The 23,240-nt window shown below is 34.0% G+C and overlaps 1 protein-coding gene across 4 annotated transcripts in view; it reads left to right on the top strand.

Annotated features, from left to right (window-relative positions):
* PLXDC2 (plexin domain containing 2) overlaps window positions 1–23,240 on the top strand; it is a 463,944-nt gene that overhangs the window by 303,119 nt on the left and 137,585 nt on the right. For all 4 annotated transcript variants that reach the window (XM_059404216.1, XM_059404220.1, XM_059404219.1 and 1 more), the window contains 2 exons: window positions 2,707–2,829; window positions 15,399–15,517. In XM_059404216.1, coding sequence (XP_059260199.1) covers window positions 2,707–2,829; window positions 15,399–15,517 — 242 coding nt within the window. The remainder of the gene's footprint in view (window positions 1–2,706; window positions 2,830–15,398; window positions 15,518–23,240) is intronic.

Raw genomic sequence — 23,240 nt, 5'->3', positions numbered from 1 at the left:
TAAGGTTTCTCTCTCACTCAATTATTAGCTGCTGTTGATGTGACATTTTCAAAATTTAGAAATGTAATGGGAAGTAAGTGGAACCCATCCCCATGAAGCATTTCACTCCTTGGTCCCCAAAAACTGGCAGTTGGCTTGCAATAGAAAACAAGTGAGTGTTCTCAGAATTCACAAAATTCAACTCATGCTGTGGAATAAGTGGGGTTTTTTTTTGCATCCTTGGGTGATTGTTTACATTGTTCTTGGTGGTGGCCATGGAGACAGTGGTAATGGATGGAGAGTAGGGGCAGACATGTTTGCAATCATGGTACCTGGTCCTGGTTATTAGTAGTTGTAGCAACTGCGCTACTCACAGTAACAACAGCCCTCATTTATTTTAATGTTACAATAAGAGACAAATCCAGAATTATAATTATAGTTTTTATATATTTACAGTTTCTTCCATGTTTTTATTTATTTCTGTGGGAACGATGTGAGATTTGATCTTCGAAATGTGGGAAATCATATTTCTGGAAAACTTTTTTCCTGATGAAGTAGCTGTTAAGGATTTGCATGATTTGAAACCTGGGCGATGGAGAATGGAGAATTTTTTTTTTTTTTTTTCCAAATCTATGTAGAAACAGTCGGGGTAAAAATATTTATTTTTTGAAGTATTAACAGTCAGAATTGGGTATCTGAAATCATTAATCGTCCTGCATTTTGCAAATGTTTTCCTGGGAATTGCTGCTGCTTTTCTTAGACTTGCTTTGGAAAGTTAATTTTATGTGGACTCGCAATTATACTTTCTTAAATTACTGCCCCCTTTCTTCTTTAAATTAAGTGAAGTTTCTTCCATTAGTACATGGAGAATACAGAATAGAGAAATAACTATCCAAAGACACTGTCCCTTACAGAATATTCTCAGAGTATAATTTAATATTTTCTTTACAGAATTTTTGTATCCACCTTAATGGTGAAATTATAATGGCTTGCTGGTGAGGATAGGAGAAAAAAATAATTCAAATGTCCTGAAAAATAGTTATTCTTCATCCTGATAATTTTAGGGTTATGATATTGACTTTCAACATTGATGGTGACTCTGAAAATTTACAGGGAAATAAAATAAAAGCAATGACTGTATCACCCTATCTTGATATCTTTCAGTAGACTTGAGTTATATGAAATTGCAAATGTACAAAATTCTGCTCAAGACATAGGGAATTTATTTTTAAAGATACCACAAAAAATTAAAAAAAAAGCCATTAAAAAAAAAAAAAGATACCACTTGGCATTTGAGAAACAAGAAATAATCAATGATTAAAATACATGATAGAAATTTTACTAGTTAAAAATACATTTTTAAATGTGAATAGTTAAAATTCAGTTATGCCTTGATGAAAAATGAAAAGGAAGTCAAAGGAGAGAAGACACTGCTAGAAAGATAGAAATTAATTTCAAAGTAAATAACTGCAGCTTTAAATTTTGAGTAACTTACCCAGAAATTAAACAAAATTTGAAAGGATAAAGACCACAATGCACCAATGCAAGCTTTATTCAGACCATGAAGTAAGGCAACAGAAGCTTTAACACAATTTTGTGGGTTTTTTAAGTCTTGCTCATTTAATTCATTAATTCTTATGAAAACAGAAAAATGATTTACAGTAGTCCCAGGTGTCTAGTTAACCTGTGATTGCCTAAAAATTACATTGCATTATCACAAATAATTTGCTCTGGGCTTTATTTTATTATATGTGTATGTGCCTATTTAATAAATGTTCTTAATTGTGCATTTCTTAGATTAATATTAAAATTAGTTATCATTCCCTGAGCTGACTCTCCTTTTAGGAAGCTAAATACCTTGGAGGCAAGAAGTCAGTATAGGATTAATAATTTGTCATGGATAATCCACAAAATAAATAAAGCCAGTGTGAATAATTGGAAGTTGGCAGAGTTGTAACATAGGAGCTATTGAAAGTTAATTCAATATAAAGTTATTCATAGTTACTTCTCTCTCATCAACCAGCCACTAGAATAAGCTGCAATTGATAATTCTGTATATAAAGTGGCATTTGTGCGGTATCGGTGTTTTACGATTTTATCTGCAACGTGTAATATTTTTCTTCTTGACACAGTTCTAGTTTTATTAAAACTCAGAAATGTGTAAGTTTTCCCATGGATGTTAAACATTCTTTCAACTTTGAAAGTAAGGTCCAGAACATTTTCTGCATCTTTATGTTAAAGATATCCATGTGTGGTTTCTAAAATATCCCAAACTGAAATTACAGTTTGAAAAATGCAATTAAACTTCATGAAAATGCAGTTAAACCTCATGAAAACTCACTCACTTGTAAAAAGGACTTGCATGTTCAGCTAGTGTTAAAATAACAAGAGATTAATAATGGCAGATTGAATATTTGAATTACTTACCTACTGGATTAGCCTTTTTAGCCTAATGATATTTTCCAGAAAATACTCACATTTCCTACAATTAAAATTGTACATATTCTAGATTTCTGATTTACCAGTCTAAAAGGTACTATAAAATTATGAGACTTTGTTACTTAACCCAGGCCTAATTGTTGATCAGACATGAAGACATTAATTATACGCCTTTTTTTTTTTTAAGCTACTGTGATATTTTATTTTCAAAATATGCCTGCAATTAAGTTTGGAGATAAAACTTCATCTGGGCTTTTCTTAACATATTTCATGTTTTTGCAATGACAGGTTTCATATACACTGGAGAAGTTGTACATCGAATGCTAACGGCCACACAGTACATAGCACCTTTAATGGCAAATTTCGATCCCAGTGTATCCAGAAATTCAACGGTCAGATATTTTGATAATGGTATGTATTGGTTAGCCTATTCTTTACTGAATATGTACTTTTAAATATTGATAATCAGATTCATATTAATCTTTCATTAACCTGGAGGTCTTTGGTAAATTGGATTAGAAAGTGCTTGATGCAAATGCCTTGCGATGACAAATATTATACTGTACCTGTTGATATGTGGATTGAAGTGTATAGTCAAGAGTCATTCGTTCATTCATTCACTCATTTATTCATTCAACAAATATTTGTTAACATCTGTTAGGCATTATAATAAATGAGTTGCTGTAAATGGCATCTCAAACAAAGCAGATACATTTATTTGATGCTATTTGCTGTGAGTCCTTACTGCAAATTAAAAAAAAAAAAAGGGGAGGTGGGTAGGAAGGAGTGGTAAAATAGGTGATGGAGATTAAGAAAGGCACTTGTCATGATGAGCACTGGGTGATATATGGAAATTTAGAATCGCTATATTATACACCTGAAACTAATATAACACTGTATGTCATCTATATTGTAATTTAAAATAAAATAAAAATAAAAATAAAAATAAAAAGTTAAATAAGGATAATTTGTTATCTTCACATAGAGGCAAGTGACATAATATATTGATGTTAAATTCCCAAAACTTATGAAACATATACACCATAACATGAACACACCTTTTAAAAAATAAGGTAGTTAAACTTAAAATGCACTTATGAAAATTAAGTTCTCCTGACTTTAAAATAGGAAATAGAGCCTACCGAGATTTAGCAAGGACACTGACAACAATCTATCCCTACTATTTCTTCTGGGGACATAGAAAATAGAGAAAAACTAGACTAGATCATTAAATGCTATTCAAATCTAAAAAAATGTAAGGTTCTGAAGACAAATATAGATTTTCATATCTGGATCTTATGGAAGGCTGTAACTTTGGCAGAGAAAATAGGAAAAGAAAAGTTTGTTTTGGAAAAGTAAAGATAGAAATGTCTGTATGCTATAATATAAAAACAGTATTTATTTGTCCAAATGACAATTTCATCTTTTAAAATAATGGAACTATTTGGTGTGAACAGTTATTTCTACTCCTTTTTTTTTTTTTTTTTACAATATAAATGTATTTATTTACACTTAAAAAATTAAGCTCATCTATTCCTGGTGACTACATGTTGTACTTTTTTTTTTTTTTTTTTTTTTTTTTTTATCTTAAAGACCAAGGAGGAAATTTACTAGTGGGTAGTATAGACTTAATAGTGACAGCAGCTTTGAGGAAATATGATCATTTTACTAAAAGTTATCGTCTGACCAGTGTGATGAAGCCATTTTACAGGTCAAAATAGCAAATGAAAAAGGAAGCTAAACATAGGTAGTTATACACCTTGAGAAACACATTTCAAACAACTTGAATAACACTAAAGTATGTTCCAGTACGAAGTAACTCCCACGTTAGCCATAATAATCACCTTCTCCTATTATTTTAAGCACTGTTATACTCTGTCCTACCTCTTAGAAAAAAGTTAAGGTGCTAATGCCAAAGATGTACAAATAGATTGTAAGGATACTTGAGTCATAACTACAGCCAGAAGCTTATCTAAAACTTATTCCATGAACTTCCTTTCACAATCACCCTAGTAAATAGAAAACGATTTGAAGAAAGTTGATTCTTTTCTAAGCTGTGCTACTTATTGGCGATATTGGAGGCATTCACTAATGGGCACAGGATTCTAATGACAGAGTTTTCATAATATTAGCATCAAAATCATAAAGCATAGTAAGTAAGTCTCTCATCTCTCCTCCACATACTTTCTCATATACCAGATTCCTAGGTAGCTCTTAATATATGAATTTTACTTTTGTTTGAGTAATTTCTAAAAATTAATAGATGGCACTCCAACCGGGCACTAAATTCTTTGAAAACAAGGACAGTGACTATAAGAAACCATTTTATCTTCACTGCCTAACACAAGAACTCAAAACATAGTAGGTCTTCCATAATTATTCAGTGAATGAATAAATTAAAAAATTAAATACATATAGTTTTTTAATTCTAAGAATTCTAGAAATACTTAAGAGTTTCTATATTTTACTTTATTGAACTATCTTCTGTGTAATGACCAAAGGGAATACTGAGGTCTCACAATATGACAGTGATAACTTTCATTTATTGTTCGTGTTTTATTAAATAAATGAAACGCTTTTGAATACTGTAAGGCTGCTCACAAAGTTCTTTTATACAGTAGCAACTTACTGAAATATTTCCAACTTTGATTAATTAGGATCACTGAAAAAACACTTAAGGGTGAGAAATTCAATAGTTTAGGAAAACAAAATTTCTTTAAGAGATAGCAGCAGTTCAGAAAATTTCTTCTAATATATTTCTGTAAACATTAAAGCACTAGATTTTAAAAATGAGATGATGCTTCCAGATATTATAGGCAGCATAGATAATGGCTGAAATCTAAGTGAGCCACAAAATAGTAATGCACATAAACTAGATAAGTTAAAAAACACTTTGTAGAAAAATAATTTGATGGTTTAGAAATAGCAAATTAAAAAAGTATAATTTTTACTAATGATCAGAAGTCTGCCTGGGCACAGAATCAGAAAATTTGGAGTTGACAGTGACATGAAGTGGCCTGAGTTCATCTTATTTGCCTGTTTTTATTTTGGAAATGAGAAGCTGGCATCCATTACTGATGAGATAACTTGATTAGGGTTCAATAAACACTGCAGGGATGCTCAATTCCAATAGCTTCATTCCAGTAAGCACATAGGATGGTGTAGCAACTCATGGGCTCAGAGAGATGAGCTTAAATAACAACTTCATCTTTGAGATAAGGAAAAGCGTCACTAGATTTTGTGCTGATAGTGAAAGAAAATGTTTAGAATTGTCGGTCCCTAAACCAGGAGATAGACTATGCTAAAGCCCCTCTTTAGGACTGTAAATTCCATTCCTTGATTCGTGGTTTTCTTTTTTTATTATCATTATTTTTTAATTTATGTTACATTAGTCACCATACAGTACAACATTAGTTTTTGATGTCACGTTCCATGATTCATTGTTTACCTATAACACTCAGTGCTCCATGCAATCCTTGCCCTCCTTAATACCCACCACCAGGCTCACCCATCCCCCACCCTTCCTCCCTCTAAAACCCTCAGTTTGTTTCCCAGAGTCCCCAGTGTCTCATGGTTTTTCTCCCCCTCTGATGCCCCCCCCCCGTTCATTTTTCTCTTCTTTTGGCAGTTTATACTCTTACATCATAATTGTCCAAAGAAAGTGTTTTCCTGGTTTACTTACCCCATTACTACCTGTATTAGGCACTACCTAGAGAACAAAGGTAAGTTAGGGGCTACTTAGAGAAATACAAGATTATCTCCAAAAGCCACTCCCACCATCTTGTAGATCATAAAGTTTTACATATCAGTAACTTTTAATATAAGATGAACCTTGAAATACTGGTTATTTGACAAAACGGAATAGAGATATGTAGCTTTAAATCTAATAACGTTTGCACTTAAATAATCTTTCAGTTATGTATGAGTCACTCAGTGTGCATGTAGAGCCATTTAATTAACAAATGTTGGGGAGCCTGATGGCCCTACTTAACAAAAAACTGACTTGCAAATTTATTGCTATTTTAAAAAGCCTGCTGCCAAAAATGTATTAAGAATATCTTCATCAGAATCTGCATGAAGAACATTTTAATTACTCAATTATGTAGACCTTTCTTTTCCATAGAATTTGAGGGAACTATATTTTCTTGTATTTCATGTAGAAATCCCTAGAAAGGAGTAATTATTCTGCCCTCCTCCACCATGTTGTAGGAGCACGAACGGGTTCATGAAGGTTGTGTCCAAGGTCATGCAAACAGTAGTAGAGACAGGACAGAGGCTAGGTCTTCTGCCCTTTAATTCCATGTTTCTCTGCACCATCAAAGTGCCTTACAGAAATTAGTGAATCAAGAAGAGACTAGAGCTTGAGAGTTGCAGACATGCATTAAGGAGAAAAAAGATGCTGTTCAGAGGCATTTCCTGATCAGAAACCCCTGTGCTTCAATGCTTATGGGAAATTTCCTGCCTATTACTAACGTCTTGCCTTTCTAATAATTAAAAAATGGTAGTCTAGATACACCAATGCCCATAAAAAGAAGAGACTTGGGTTTTCACTTGTTGTAAGGGTATGTGTTAGGTATTCCCTTTGATGAAAAACACCTAAAAAAAAGTTTTAAAAATTTGGGGACATCTGAATTTTTACCACAAAAAAACAAATACATTTCTATATTGAAAGTGTACAAGGTGATCATTTAATATAGGTATACATTGCAACAGGATCCCCACCACAGAGATAATTAGCACATTTATCATTTCACATTTTTAGCTTATTTTTTTTTCCTGGTGAGAACACTTGTTTTACTCTCAGAAAATTTCGATTAGACAACACAGTATTAGAAGTTACAGTCACCGTGTTATACATCAGATCCTCAGACCTTGTTTGTAATGCAAATGAAAGCTTGTGTGCTTTACCAGCCTCTTCCTATTTTCTCCATCCCCTAGCTCCTGGCAACCAGTCCTCTAAAATCTATTTGTATGAGTTCAACTGTGCTCGGTTTTGTTTTAGGTCCCACATATAGGTGATACTATGCAGTTTTTCCTTTTCTCTATTTGGCTTATTTCACTTAGCATAATGCCCTCTAATTCATTTCTGTGGTCATGGAGGCACAATCTCACTCTTTTTAAATGCTGAATAATATTCCAGCCTGTGTATTCTTTATCTGTTCATCTATAACACTTAAGTTGTTTCCATATTTGGCGAGTACGAATAATGCTGCAGTGAACAAGAAAATACAGAGATCTCTTTGAGAAGTGATTTTGTTTCCTTTAGTATATACCCTCTAGTGGAACTAGTAGATCATACTGTAGTTCTATTTTTAGTTTCTTGAGGAACCTCCATACTGTTTTCCATAGTGACTGTGACAGTTTACATTTCCAACAGACTACATGGCTTTCTTGTTCTCCATATCTTCTCCAGCATTTGTTATCTCTTCTCTTTTTGATAATAGACATCATAACAGGTGTGAAGTGATATCTCATTGTGATTTTGATTTGTATTTCCCTCAAGATGGGTGTCATTGAGCACCTTTTCAGATACCTGTTAGCCATTTGTATATCATCTTTAGAAAAATGGCTATTTAGGTCATTTACCCATTTTTTGTTTGTTTGCCATTTAGTTATATCAGTTCCTTGCATATTTTGGATATTAACATGTTACTGGGTGTGTGATCTGCAAATTTTTTTTTCCCATTCCATAGGCTGCCTTTTCACTTTGTTGATTTTTTTTGCTGTGCAGATTTTTTATTTGACATGGCCCAACCTGTTATTTTTGCTCTTGCTGCCTTTCCTACTGAGACATTGCGGAGCTTACCCTCTGTGTTTTCTTCTAGGACTTTTGTGGTTGCAGGTCTTAAAGTCAAGCCTTTAATCCATTTTGAGTTTATTTTTGTGTACATTGATTTAGAGGTTCAATTTTGCTTTTTTGCATGTGGCTATCGACTTTTCCCAGCACAATTTATTGAAGAGACTATTCTTTCTCCATTGTATATTCTTGGCTTCTTTACTGAATATTAATTGATCATATAAGAACAGGTTTATTTGGGGGTTATTATGTTCCATTAATCTAGGTGTCTGTTATTATGCCAGTACCCTACTGTTTTGATTACTAAAGCTTTGTAATACTTTGAAATCAGAAAGTGTTATGTTTGCCAGTTTTGTTTATCATTTTCAAAATTGCTTAGCTATTTGGAATCTTTTGTGCCTCCATACAATTTTAGGATTCTGTTTTATATCTGTGAAAAAATGTCATTAGAATTTTTATAAAGAGTGCATTGAATCTGTAGATTGCTTTGGGTGGTATGACATTTTAATGATATGAATTCTTCCAGTCTATGAATATAGAATATTTTACATTATTTGTGTCTCCTTCATTTCTATCATCAATATCTTATTGTTTTCAACATACAGATCTTTCATCTTCTTGTTTAAATTTATTCCTAGGTATTTTATTTTCTTTGAAGTCATTATAAGCAGCATTCTTTTCTTAATTTCTCTTACTGATTGATCTTTCTTAGTCTATGGAAAATCAACTGATTTCTGTATATTGATTTTGTATCTTGCAACTTTACGGAAACTGTTTATTATTTCTAACAGTTTTCTGGTAGAGTCTTCAGGGTTTTCTATTTTATAATATTATATCATCTGAAAACAGATACAATTTTATTTCTTTTTACCCAATTTGTATTTCTTTTCTTTCTTTTTCTTGACTAATTTCTCTAGCTATCACTTCCAGTACAATTTAGGATAAAGAGAGTGGGCATCTTTGTCTTTTTCTTGATCTTAGAAGAAAAACTTTCTACTTTTCACTCTCAAGAATGATGTAAGCTACAGTCTTGTTATATATGGACTTTGTTGTGTTAAGATACATTCTATCTATAATTTGTTAAGAATTTTTTTTCTTTCATAGATTTTATTTTATTTATTTTTTTTAGAATGTCTATCATGAAAAGATACTGAATTCTGTCAAATGCTTTTTCTGTATCTATTCAGATAATTATATATTTTTTATCCTTCATTTTACTACTGTGTTGTATCACATTGCCTGATAGGTATATGTTGAATTATCCTTGCATTCCAGGAATAAATCCAGCTTGATGGTGGTGTATGAGCCTTTAAATGTTTGAATCTGGCTTGCTACTATTTTGGTGAGGACTTTTGGATCTATGTTCACCAGGGATATTCTGTGAATTTTTTTCCTTGTAATGTCTTCATCTGACTTTGTATCAGGGTAATGCTGGCCTTGTGAAATAAATTTGGAAGTGATTCTCATCTACAATGGAATGATTTAATAAGGATTGCTACTAATGTTTGTTAGAACTCCCCAGTGAAGCCATCTGATCCCGGACTTTCCTTTTTTTCTAATTACTGATTCAGTCTGCTTACTAGTAATTGGTCTGTTCAGGTTTTCGATTTCTTCATGATTCAGTCTTTAGTAGTGGTATTCTTCTAGGATTTTTGTATTCTTCTAATTTTTTGGCAAATAATTTAATTGCTCATAGTAGTTTCTTATAATCCTTAGTACTTCTGTGTTATCAGTAGTCAAGGCTCCACTTTCATTTGATTTTTTTTTAGCCTTTTCTCTTTTTTCTTACTCTAGCTAAAATTTGGTCAAATTTTTTATATTAAAAAAAGAGTTCTTTATTTCATTGATCTTTCCTATTTTCACTTGAGTCTCCACTAAATTTATTACTGCTGTGATCTTTATTATTTCCTTCTGCTAACTTCAGGCTTGGTTTGTTGTTCTGTTTCTAGTTCTGTCTTAAAGTGTGAAGTTAGGCTGTCTTTGAGATTTTTCTTTTTTCTTAAAGCATTTATGGCTATCCCCCATTTTCCTCTTAGAACTGCTTTGGCTGCATCCCATAAAGTTTGATATGTTGTGTTTCCAATTTCATTTGTCTCAAGATATTTTTAGTATTCCCTTTTGATTCCTTCTTTGACTCATTGGCTATTCAGGAAGATGTTTTTTAACCTCCTCATATTTGTGAGTTTTCCAGTTTTCCTTCTGCTTTTAATTTCTAGCTTCATACCATTTTGGTCAAAAAACATGTATAATTTCAGTCTTCATAAATTTTTTAAGATTTGTCCTGTAGCCAAACATATGAATGGTCCTGGAGAATGTTCCACGTGCTCTTGGGTAAAATATATATTCTGCTACTGTTGGATGACTGTTCTGCATATTTCTGTTCGTTCTATCTTGTCTAACAGGTAGTTTAAGTCCAATGTCTCCTTATTGATTTTCTGACTGGACGATCTGTCCATTGTTGAAAGTAGGATATGAAGTTCCCTACTATTACTGTGTTGCTGTTTATTTCTGCTTTCAGATCTGTTTATATTTCAGATCTGTTTATATATTTAGCTGCTCTGATGTGGATACATAAATTTGTACAACTGTTATATCCTTTAATGAATTGACCCATTTATCATTACATAATGACCTCCTTTTCCTTTTATGACAGATTTTGGCTTAAAGTCTGTAATATCTAGTATAATTCTACGTGCTTTCTTTTGGTTTCCATTTGCATGGCATACTGTATTCCATAATTATACTTTCAGTCTACATGTGTCCTTTAGTTTTAAGTATGTCTCTTATGAGCATATATAATAGGTTTTTTAATTCTTTTTTTTTAATCTCTTCAGCCACTCTATATATTTTCTTTTTTCACTCTATGACTTTTGATTGGAGAATTTAAGTCCATCTACATATAAAGTAACTATTGATAGGTATGGATTTACTGTTGTCATTTTGGTAGTTGTCTTCTGGAGGTCTTGTAGTTCCTTTTTTTTTTTCTTCCTCTCTTGCTCTTTATCTCTGTGATTTGATCATTTTCTGTAGCTGTGTGCTTGATTCCTTCTACTTCATCTTCTGTATATCTACTATACGTTTTTGCTTTGTGGTTACTATGAGACTTATATAAAACATCTTATGTTTATACAATCTCTTTTAAGCCATTCATAACTAACTCAAACTCATACAATAGCTCTATATTTTATTATAACATCCACTGCATTTTATGGGATTTTTTGAAGATTTTTTTACAATTTATTTGAGAGAGAGAGAGAGTGTGTGTGAGCACTGTAGGGAGGGGCTGAGGGAGAAGCAGACTCCCCACTGAGCAGGGACCCCCCCCTCCCCCAAATGTGAGGCTCAGTCCCAGGACCACAGGATCATGACGTGCCAAAGGTAGACCCCCAACCACTGAGGCACCAAGGTGCCCCAACATTTTATGTTTGTTTTTTGGGTTTTTGTTTTGTTTTGTTTTTAAAGATTTTATTTGAGAGACAGTGAGAGAGAGAGCATAAGCGAGGAGAAGGTCAGAGGGAGAAGCACACTCCCCATGGAGCTGGGAGCCTGATGTGAGACTCGATCCTGGGACTCCAGTATCATGACCTGAGCCGAAGGCAGTTGTCCAACCAACCAAGCCACCCAGGAATCCCACATTTTATGTTTTTGATGGCAGAGTTTACAATTTTTTATATTGTATATCCATTAACAAATTATTATAGTTATTTTATATCTTTTGTCTTTTAAGCTTTATGCATGAGTTATAAGTGATTTATCCATTACTGTTGCAATATTAGAGTATTCTGAATTAACTTTCTATTTGCCTTTGCCCTAGTAAGTTTTGTATTTTCATATAATTCCTTTTACTTCTTTGTATCCTTTCATTTCAGCTCAAAGACCACCCTTTAGTATTTCTTATAAAGCTGGTCTAGTTGTGATGAACTCCTTCAGTTTTTGTTTGGAAAACTCCATTTCTTTGCCATTTCTGAAGGACAGCTCTTTTTGGTAGAGTACTCTTGGTTGATGGTTTTTTCCTTTCTATCAGCACCTTGAATATCTCCTCATATTCTTTCTGGCCTGCAAGTTTTCTGCTGAAAAATCTTCTCATTTTCTTATGGGGGGTTCCTTTGTAAGCAGTCAGTTGCTTTCCTCTTGCTGCTTTTAAGATTCTTTGTTTTCAACTTCTGATAATTTAATTATAGTGTGTCTAAATGGTAGCCTCCCTGATTCAACTTATTTGGTATTTTGGGGCTTCCTATATCTGGATATCTGTTTATTTCTCCAGGTTAGGGAAGTTTTCAGTCATTATTTCTTTGAACAAGCTTTCTTCCCCTTTCCTTCTCTCTTCTCCTCCTTGGATTCCTAAGTTATAAACATCAGTCCACTTGATGGTGTCCCATATATTCCTCAAGCTATCTTCACTCTTTTCTTTTTGTTTTCTGATTAGATGAATTGCACCACCCTGTCTTCATGTGCATTGTTCCTTTCTTCTACTTCATCTAGACTCTTGTTGAACCACTCTATTAAAATTTTCACATCATTATTGCATTCTTCATCTGATTTGTATTTAGTACTTTTTTAATGATTTTCTATTTCTTTGTTGAAATTCTCACTTCATTTATATATTGCTTTTGTAACCTCGGTGAGCATCTTTATGACTTTATTTTGAACTCATGTAGGTAAATTAACTTACTTGTGTTTCATTAAGGTAGGTTTCTGGAGATTTATCTTGTTCTTTTGTTTGGAACATATTTCCCTGTTGTTTTTTGGGGTTTTTTTATTTTTGTTTGGTTTTCTGTTTTGGGGGTTTTTTTTGTTTGTTTGTTTTCATTTTCTTGACTCTGTTAGTTTCTGCACATAAGATAAAATACCCATGTCCTCTAGTCCTGTCAGAGTGGCTTATGTAGGACACAAACTGCATCAATAAGCACAGCCCAACCTCCAGGTTGTCTCTCAAATCTCTATGATTATTCCTGATAATCACAGTGTTTGTTCTTAGAGGTTCCCTGTGGTTGAGACTGTGCCAAGATCCATCAGTGTTTCAAAGGGAATGCTCATAGTCAACACCTACACGTGGGGTTGATCTGGAGCCAGACCCTCAGGCAGCAGCTAAGAAAGTATGCAGTCAAACTTCTTCCGGAGGGATACTGGGAGATAGGCATTTTTGCCTGGTCTCTCTACTAGCTGTAAGGAGGTGCTCCTTCACCCATTTAGAAACTGCTTATTTGCTAACATCCTCTAGGACTTGTAAATACAATCCTCTATCAGAGCAAGGTGATTTGGCTGCCTAAATCCTGGATGGCTAAACTGTAAAAATTAGGACACTAGATGTGTGAACAAGCTCTTTCAAGGTAGATACTAGCAGCTTGGTTTTATTATTGAAGTTAGCCAGAGAGAGATGGTGAGGGAAGTGCTCATCAACTCTTTTGGGTCCTAGGGAGGACAATAGTCAACAGCTAAATGGACTAAAAGCCAGACCTGCATGCTACAGCTTATAAAGTATGTAGTCATACCCTTCCAGGGCATGATGGACATTTTTGTCTGCTCTCTCTCTGCTGAGCCCTGGAAGCATAGCCATGGCAAGTACTCATGCACATACCTGTTGTTTCTTTGTCTGCTGGAGTCCTATGGGACTTGTAAATGGAAATCCAGTTGTCTATCAGAACCAGGTGATCTGGGGGGCTGTCTCTTGGGTGACAGCAACCAAAGCTGGGTGCCAGACATGTGCAAGCTCCTTTCCAGAAGGATGTTGGTTACCTGTTTTTATTGTCAGAGTGAGCAAAAAGAAGAAGGTGGGGGAGGTGCCCGCTGGCTCTTTTGGGCTCCAGAGAGGATCACAGCACCTAGATATATGCAGTTTCAATATGGGTATTTTCTCAGTTGCCTAAATTACAGTAGTTACTTGGCTAGTTTTTAGATTTCTCTTGGAAGAAATTGCTCTGTGTGTAGTTCTGTGTGTACATTGGGTGTGTCCATGGGAGGAGGGAAATTCAGAAGCCTCCCGTGTCACATCTTGGTCAAAAGCTTTCAGCATTATGTTGAACTCAAAAACACAGTGCAAACAGTATTCTGTTTTACATCAATCAAATACAGGGATTAAGTTATAAGCAGTCAGATGGAAGAAGCCCATAGAACAAGGCACGTGGGAGGAGGTGTGGAGCACACTACTCTCCCAGCAATTCCACATGTTCACTAACCCAGAAGCTCTCTGTCATACAATCTTGGTTCTTTTTTCCTTTTCAATCAGATGTTTACTGACCTGTGAGATAAGTTTATCTCTCTTAGTTCTGTGAATTTCAATTTCTGTAAAATACTTTTCATTTCTGTAAAACATTTTTACAGAATGTAAACATGATTTTTTTTTTAACCAACCAAAAAATCCAATACTTAGAGCTAAGCTAAAGTCTTAGCTGCTCATTTTTTTTTTCCTTTTTGGAAAAGAATTGAAAATAAACAGTGTCATTTAAAACAAAACTGTGACTTCTCATCGGTGGCTATTAAGCTATTTCACTTCACATTTCATGTTAATAGTTTTATAGTTGACTCTGGCTGATTGACCTATCAGAATATGATACATAGCACTGAGATTCATTCCTCCCAATGTACCTCAAGGGGGCTTCAGAAATCTTTACTTGGGGCCCTTGAAGCTGCCTTGCAACCTCCTTGAAGCAATACTACAAAGACAGAAATGCAGTATTATGTACCAGAGAAGAAAATTCCCATTAGTGCTGAAGGAATTTTTTTCAGCATGGAAGAGTATAATTCTAAGTATCGAAGAAACATTTTCAGGTCTTTTATAAGTGATTCTAGCTTTCCTGAATGTGTCCCTTTCTTTCTCAGCATTTGTCAAATGTATTTGAAGTTCATTCAATCCACTTGGGTTGCATTTTGAAAGTGGCTCATAGAAATTTAAGCAGACAGTACCCATTAACATTAATGGACTTCCTAAGGCAAAATTCCCTCATACTGGGCTCAATATTAACCTCACTATGAGATTAGGTTTTACTAAATATTTAGAGAATACTCAATTGTTTAAAAATATCCCCAAAACTATTTCAGTAATGAATTCCAATTAACCATGTAAAATTTAAGAAGCACAACTATTAGATTTGAAGACTATATCCATGGTTTTGTGAAGTCTGTCACCAGAATTGATTGATATATATTTATCAATGCATTTCTTCTGTTTCAATGGGGTTTATAGGCACAGCACTTGTTGTCCAGTGGGACCATGTACATCTCCAGGATAATTACAACCTGGGAAGCTTCACATTCCAGGCAACCCTCCTCATGGATGGACGCATCATCTTTGGATACAAAGAAGTAAGTAATGTATTGATGATGTCCTTTCCCCTTGATCTTGACTTCTATCTTTTTCTCCAAGTGTCAAGAAAGGGACATTTTATAATTGTGAACCTCAAATCGCTTTCTCATGTCTTGGTTTCTTTTGCTTCATACAAAAAAAATTTTAATCTACTAGGTAGCAGTGATTAATTAATTCAGAATATGATACATAGTACTGAGATTCATTCCTCATTCATTCCTCCCAAAGTTAATTCTTTGGATTTTGTTTTGTATTCTGATATCATTGGTATTATGATTAGTGGATTTCATAGAATTATGAAATTATATTCTGATGGTATTATAATGAAATATCTCTAAGAAAAAGTATTTCCAACTTGGAGGAACTTCTCTCCTACATCTGATCATATTTATTTTTGTTTCTTTTTCCTTTCAATTTCCATGACATGTTTTGATTCTAACTCCAAAAGTATTATTATACATGAAAACTTATGTGGCTCCAAGACCCAATACTGAAGGCATGTTAGGACCCACAATCCCTTTGGCCAGTGTATATTTCAACCCTCTGGGCAAAATTAATTAGCATTCTAAGTGACAGAAATAAGAATGGAATTTAAACTATGGTGTGTTTCATTTTACCAAATTCACAAAGCAAAGAATGGAGTTTTACTAAATCATCGCCTTAAATTTACAGAATGTCTAAATTAGAATAATAACATGTTTAGCTTAGAAAGTCTATTGACAATATAATCACAGCCCATTAGACAACCTAAACTTTAGGGGAACAAAATAAATATAAGAAAAAAATTTCAGAAAAAGAAAGAATAAAAGAATAATATTCCAGGAACAGTAGATGTGATAGTTTAAAAAGTTGCTAAGTATTTTAACCCATGGGTTAATGGGTATTTATAATAATACAGACTCAGTATATCATTTGAAGGGTTATTTTTTGTTAACAAATGCATCCTTGACTAGTATAAGTATGTTGAAAATTTAAAAATTATTCACTTTGGTCAAATTTTCTGAAATACATCTTTTCTATAGGGTGAGGGATAGTTTTATTTCAGTTAACTAGGTCAGCTATTGGAAATCTTATAATCATTTAAAATATTTCCACTCCTTTGGAGAATTCTTCCATGTGGTATTGAGCATTTTTACTTGGGGTAATAATATAAATAGAATATAATATAGAATCATAGAATCTGATCTGCTTGGTGCTTCTTATCCACAGCTGGTTTAATGGTTTTTGGTTTAATATCATAGCCCTTCATATTCTTGTATCACCTTACTTGAAAGCTGGGAGAATATAGCTCAAAGGGACTCATTCATTTCTAGTTTTCATAATAATCTAGTATAATCCTAAAACTGCAGAGTATCGTTATAGAATGTTAAATTTCAACTATTTCAACGAGCAGTGGCAAAGTTTCTGGAAAGAAGTAGAGTCAGTAAGCCTAGGGTCTTAAATCTCACTAACTGTAGGCTTTTTCCAAACACATTTTTTTTTTATTATTGTGGTCTCTTTTCTAGTCTTGATTATAAAAATCATCATCTTTATTTATACTATTCTCCATGGATGTCTCACATTGCAGAGTAACAGTTCATTTTTTCTATTCCTTCTTTGTAGTGGATTTAGTATTTCTAAAATGTTTTTTGTTTCTTTATTGTAATCAAAGAAAAATTTTCCACTCTGATTTTCTTGTTTTGTCATGGGTAATATTACACTGATAGGCAATTTTAACACTTTCTTTGTATTTCCAGACTATTATCCTATTGAACACTAGTCCTTCTGAACTCAGAGTTCTAAAGAAGTCATCGCTTTATTGTTGGCCTTATTGTTCTTTCTTTATTCTGGTTAGAAAGCAACTTTTTATTTCATATTATACCTTAACTTTTTCCAGTAATTGTCATACATTTTATTTTGCTGATGTAAATTTCTATTTGTAAAATTTGCCACAGTAAGGGCTCCCTTGCACTTGAGAAGAAAACTAGATGTTTCTGACATTTCTAGAAAACATTTATGATCAAAATAGCATAAAATAGTTAGTTGTTTGCATAATATATTATCCTTCACAAGGTGCTTTCACATACAATATAGTTTTCTATTCTTCAGCAATATTATATATTCTTAATATTCATAAAGGCACTGGTGCTGAAGGTATTTAATAAATGTGTATAGCTTAATTATGGAATTAGATCATGCAAAATTATCTTTATTTTATAGCTAAGCAGACTGCATCAGAAAGGTTAAATAACATGCTTGAGGTTGCAGAGTTAGTTAAGGACAAATCCAGGACTAAAGGCTCTAATTTGGTGATGCCAAGGTACCTCAACATTATTTTTTTCTTTCCCAAGAAGATTATGTATAACAATTCAAAATATATTCCTATTTTTAATAAATATTGGCTAATGTTTGGTGTTTAATAATCTTTCTATCTGACTCCAATAAATGACACAATTACAATCTCATACAGTTAGAAGTATTCCTAGTTGAGTTACAGAGCTAGTGAAATCATAAGGACTTAATAAAGAGCATAATTTTGTGTTCCTGTCCAGGTTAAATTTGCAGAACCAACATTACAGATAGGGAACTAAGTATAATTCTTTCTGTACTAAGTTTCTCCTAACTGGCTAATTCCAGTTTTGTTTTATTTTATTTTATGTGAGTGAGAAGAAAAAAATCCGATGTATGCAGAAACTACCAACAAAGCACTTGGTTTAATTGTAGAGTAAAATTAGTAATGCATTGAATAAACGTATTGACACAAATTTCATTTTTATTTCCCTCTAGTGATGTATTCCAGTGGATAATTATGTTTCTTTTATTAACTCTTAACATACCCTCTGCCCATACTAACCACTCAGATGACCTTCAACTCTGCCATGTTCCTCATATAGTCATTTTTCCAATGGTATAATTTTTTACAGTACAAACTAGATCAATAATGGTCAAAATTAGAACATACATTTGCACTTATAACAATTTTGCTTATAATAGGATTGAAGTAAGAGGGTACTACTGCTGTTTAAAATAGGAGTGAATACAGATTTCTTTGGGTCATTAAGTGCTCCCCCATCAAAATCCCAATGTTCTTCTAGCCATACTGGTAAGAGTAACAGTGGAGATTTAAATAAATAAGTTACCTCTCCTGAGGTTGTACCTCTGTATTATTGAACTAAAGATTTAAAATTCTATTCTAAGTTATAGTTCCCCATTGTTACACAGCTGTTTATTTTAGCTCACTTCAAAGACACCATTTACTTGGGGTGAAGTGAAAACCCAAAAAGCAGATGGTCTTTTTCTTAATTTTCTGTCAGATTACCAACTATTCACTTTAATGCATTTTTCAGTTTCACAGTATCCATTTGTGTTTTGGGCATCGATTTTAATTATCTGATAAAATTAACCATCTTGCCCTCTATTTCCTTAATATAATAATAATAGTTCCTTTGAAGTTTATGGCTGATAAGTAATATCTAGGTTTCCTGTGGGTCTCTTTCTATCATGTCTTTTTTATTTTTGGCTTTTCCTCTAGATTTTCATCCACTGGTCCCATCTCCTTGCATGCCAGATAATTTTTGCTCCAATGTTGGGCATTGTTTACAACCACTAAAAAGATACTTTGATTTTGTGGATGATGCTTTCTTCCTCCAATGACTGTTTGCTTTTTCTGTTTGGCAGGTAGGATATAACGGATTATTTAATACTGCCAGGGCTAAGCTCATTCAAAGTTGAGCATCAGTCCTTATAAAGACTGGTGTATTTCTGGTTAGCACTTACTCTTAGAAAGTAGTCCTTCAGGAACCTCCACCCAGGCCTGGGTTTTACTACAGGACCTTTTGCTTTAATGGCTCTCAACCCCTGTGTTTTCCTCAGCTTCACATCTGAAGTTCTGTTCAGTTTCTCAGTCTCTAAATCTTGCTTGTAAATTGCCAGATGCATTGATAGGAAGGTGGTATTGCATTCACTTCTGTGATTTCCTTTCTCTGGAATCTTGGCTTTTCAAGTCTTTGCTCTTTGATGGCCACCTGATGCCTTCAACAGGTGATTTCCATATGTTATTTGTCTTCCTGCTTGATCTCAGTAGGAGAAATGGTCTTTTTACAAGTTTGTCTGCCATAGCCAGAAGTCCCATTCACTTTTAATAACCATCTCCTAATTTGATACGATCTAACATTTATTGAACTCTTCATACATGCCAGGCAGTGACCTAAGTGCTTAAAATTTATCTCATATTCCTCCTCTCTCTCTCTCTCTGCCTGCCTCTCTACCTACTTGTGATCTCTGTCTGTCAAATAAATAAAATCTTTTTAAAAAATTTATCTCATATAATTCACACACACACACACACACACACACACACATACACAAGAGGTAGTTGCTTTTATCATTTATAGAGAGAGGAACTGAAACACCCAGAGAGGTTCAGTAACTTTCTCAAATTATTAAACAAAGATTCATCCAAGGGAATATAACTCCAAAGCCTGTAGACCTAATCACTGTACTGTACTGCCTCCCTCTGAACTTCCTTTTCAAGAAATAACTAAACTGAGGGTACCTTGATGGTACAGTCAGTTAAGGATCTGACTGGGTTTTGGCCCAGGTCATGATCTCTAGATCCTGATCTCCAGGTCATGAGATTGAGCCCCCTGTTGAGGCTTGTGTCAGGCACCATGCTCAGTGAGAAGTCTGCTTAAATTTCTCTCTCCTTCTCCCTTTACACCTCCCCCTCCTCTAGTGTACCCCCCCAAAATAAATAAATAAATCTTAAAAAAAAGAAAAAAACAGAAATGACTGAACTGCTTCACTCACTTCAATATCTTGGACAGTCTTTCCAAGCTAGTCATTATTATGCTATAACCCTCTTGAGAGCACAGGAAAGAATGGTTTGCCTTTCCATAACATTTATTTTATTTATTTTACTAATCTTTTTTTAAAAGATTTTATTTATTTATTTGACAAAGAGAGAGACAGCAGGAGCTGGAATATAAGCAGGGGAGTGCAAGAGAGAGAAGCAGGCTTCCCACTGAGCAGGGAGCCTGATGCAGGGCTAGATCTCAGGACCTAGGGATCATGTCCTGAGCCAAAGGCACATGCTTAACGACTGAGCCACCCAGGTTCTCCTGCTTTATTAATATTTAAAAAAAATGAAAAGAGGTTGTATGTAGTTTAAAAAAATAAAATAAAATAAAAAATAAAACATGCACCCTTTCTTAAACCATTAGAATTTGGAAAATCGCCATTCCCATTTCCTATTCTGTTAATAACCAGCTGTGACCAAGAGCCCATATTCTTTATACTGTTTTTAGTTACTATTGAATAATGATGCTTGTTTGCTTGATTATGATAGATACAGACCTAAAAATTGGGACCGTTGATAATGTAACAAGGTATCTACCTAATCATAGATTTCATTCCAAAAACATTAGGAGTTTGAAATCAGATTTCTTACAATCCTGATGCTGTCTTTTGTAGTATACCATAATATTTCAGAAGTTACATTTCCTCGGATTTGTGTTTATCTTTTTTATTTTGAATTTATCACATTATTTCTCCTCGTGTATTTTGAATTTAATGTTACTTTAGATACATACTAGGGGAGGATGTGATTCTTTTTGTTTCTCTTGCAAATATGGTTATTTTCTTTTAACCAGCTCATGGGAGGGATAGGGTAGTCATCAATTTCAGACAGTGCAATTGAAAAAAAGTCATATAATCCTTCTATATGGCAGCAGGGGGAAATCATAGAAAATGTATACCCTACCTGTGAGTCAGCCTATTCTATCCATTTTCTTAGTTGAATACCTGACTGTATACTTTAGCAAATCTTAGAGGAGATCAGTATAGAAGAACTTTATTGTTTATTAAGTAAAATCACCTTCTAACCTATTTTATCATTTAAATATTTAAACTTAATGTACCTTAGTGTAACATCCACTGTAACATCTACTAACTTCCACTGTTTCTGTGGAAGAATGCATAGTTAATAAATCACCATAGCCAATTGGGTGTAGGTTTAAATGGCACCCTTAATACATTTTGAAAATTTCTTGTAAGACTATTTCTCTTATTTAAACTGTAATGAGTCTTCATTCATGGTAATCATCCTGTAAGTACTGAAAGATGAACACTTGCTGAGCTTGTAGAATTTATGGAAAAAAATAATTCAAGAGAATACTAGAAACCCAAAAGAACTGAGCAGTGAAACATTTGCCATTGAAATGAAGTTATTTGCCTTTATGGGTACTGCTCTGTTTGTGAGAACGTTGGACATGAGTTTATATAATACATATGCATCCAAAAACCTTTATAGCTGTGCCAGTAGAATTACTAGAATTACATATATATACACATATATGTTTGAGATATATACCTGTACATTATATATTTATATTCAAATAACATTTATTTAATAAATTTATGATTCAAGGTTGAAAAAACTTAGATGACATAAAATGCTGATTATAAACTCTTAAGGAATCATTCTAAAGATGTAGACATAGATGATTTTACATTATCGTGTTGTCCATATTTTTAAATACATGAAATATAAAATGATATCTGCATACCTTTATTTAGAATCTAATTCATTTGCATTTGTGGGTATACTTTTTTTAGTTATATCACATATAAAAGCTCCTGATGTTTTAATTTCTTTTTACTTTTCACAGTGTAGGAAATGACAAATTGAACCACTTTCTCTTTATAATGTTCCAATAACAGGATCTACCTAGAAAAAACAGTTTTAAAAGGAGAAATTTGGGGGCACCTGGTGGCTTAGTAGGTTAAGCATACAACTCTTGATTTCGGCTTAGGTCGTGATCTCAGGGTCCTGGGATTGAGCCTCACATTGGACTCCACGCTTAGTGGGAACTCTGCTTGAAGATTCTCTCTCTCCCTCACCAACTTATGTGCGTGCTCTCTCTCTCTCTCTTCTCTCCCTTTCAAATAAATAAGTAAATCTTTAAAAAAAAGAAAACAGAAACAGAAACTTACTGTAATGCGGGCCCTGGCCCTAGCTGTTGTTTTCTTGGTGACTGTATTTCATCTTTGTGGTGCATTTTCTCCTTGAAGGCTTCCTCACTTTCATCCCTGAGAGGTCACTGGGAGGTTGCTCTTGCCGATATCAAGCCACATCCTCTCCTCCTGCTCTCACACTCCATGGCCCTAGAGCTCTTTTGTCTCTCCTTGAGGAGAAAGGACTGTGCATTCCTCTCGTCTTTCTAAGTAGTTTCCCAATCCCCACTCTTTTCCTCTTGTGTTTTATTCCCAGGCCACGGGTAGGCAAGCTCCCTCATCTACCTATAAACCCAGATAGAGTTCCCAGCATGGCTTTACGGTCTTGAGCTCCGCTGCACAACCTTCTTCAGACAGTCGTCTGCCTCAGTGTCTTATTTTATATGAAGCTCCAACTCTAGTTGTTAGTTCATTTGGGGCACTCTTTAAATCAGAGCTCACAGTGATTGTGTGTGTGTGCATGCGTGAGTGTGTGTTTGCAAAATGGACATGTTGCCAACACATTTAGATATCAGAGGGTTTTAAATAAGAATACAGTTTCGTATTGCCCCCTTGAAAAATCAGAAGCCCTCGATCACTTGCTCTGCATTTCTATGTAACAATAGTTCACTGGGAAGTGGACTTAAGTTATGTTCCCTGCAGTCTCTCCCACGGCAGTTTCTTTGTTCTTACCCCAGGCCAGCACTATTTTATATAAAGATTCAGCTTGAAACTCCTTATTTAATAGAG

The sequence above is a fragment of the Mustela nigripes genome, chromosome 6 (genome assembly GCF_022355385.1).
Source record: "Mustela nigripes isolate SB6536 chromosome 6, MUSNIG.SB6536, whole genome shotgun sequence".
NCBI lineage: Eukaryota > Metazoa > Chordata > Mammalia > Carnivora > Mustelidae > Mustela > Mustela nigripes.
The sequence above is the reverse complement of the archived record's forward strand: the minus strand, read 5'-3'. Positions and strand labels throughout refer to the sequence as shown.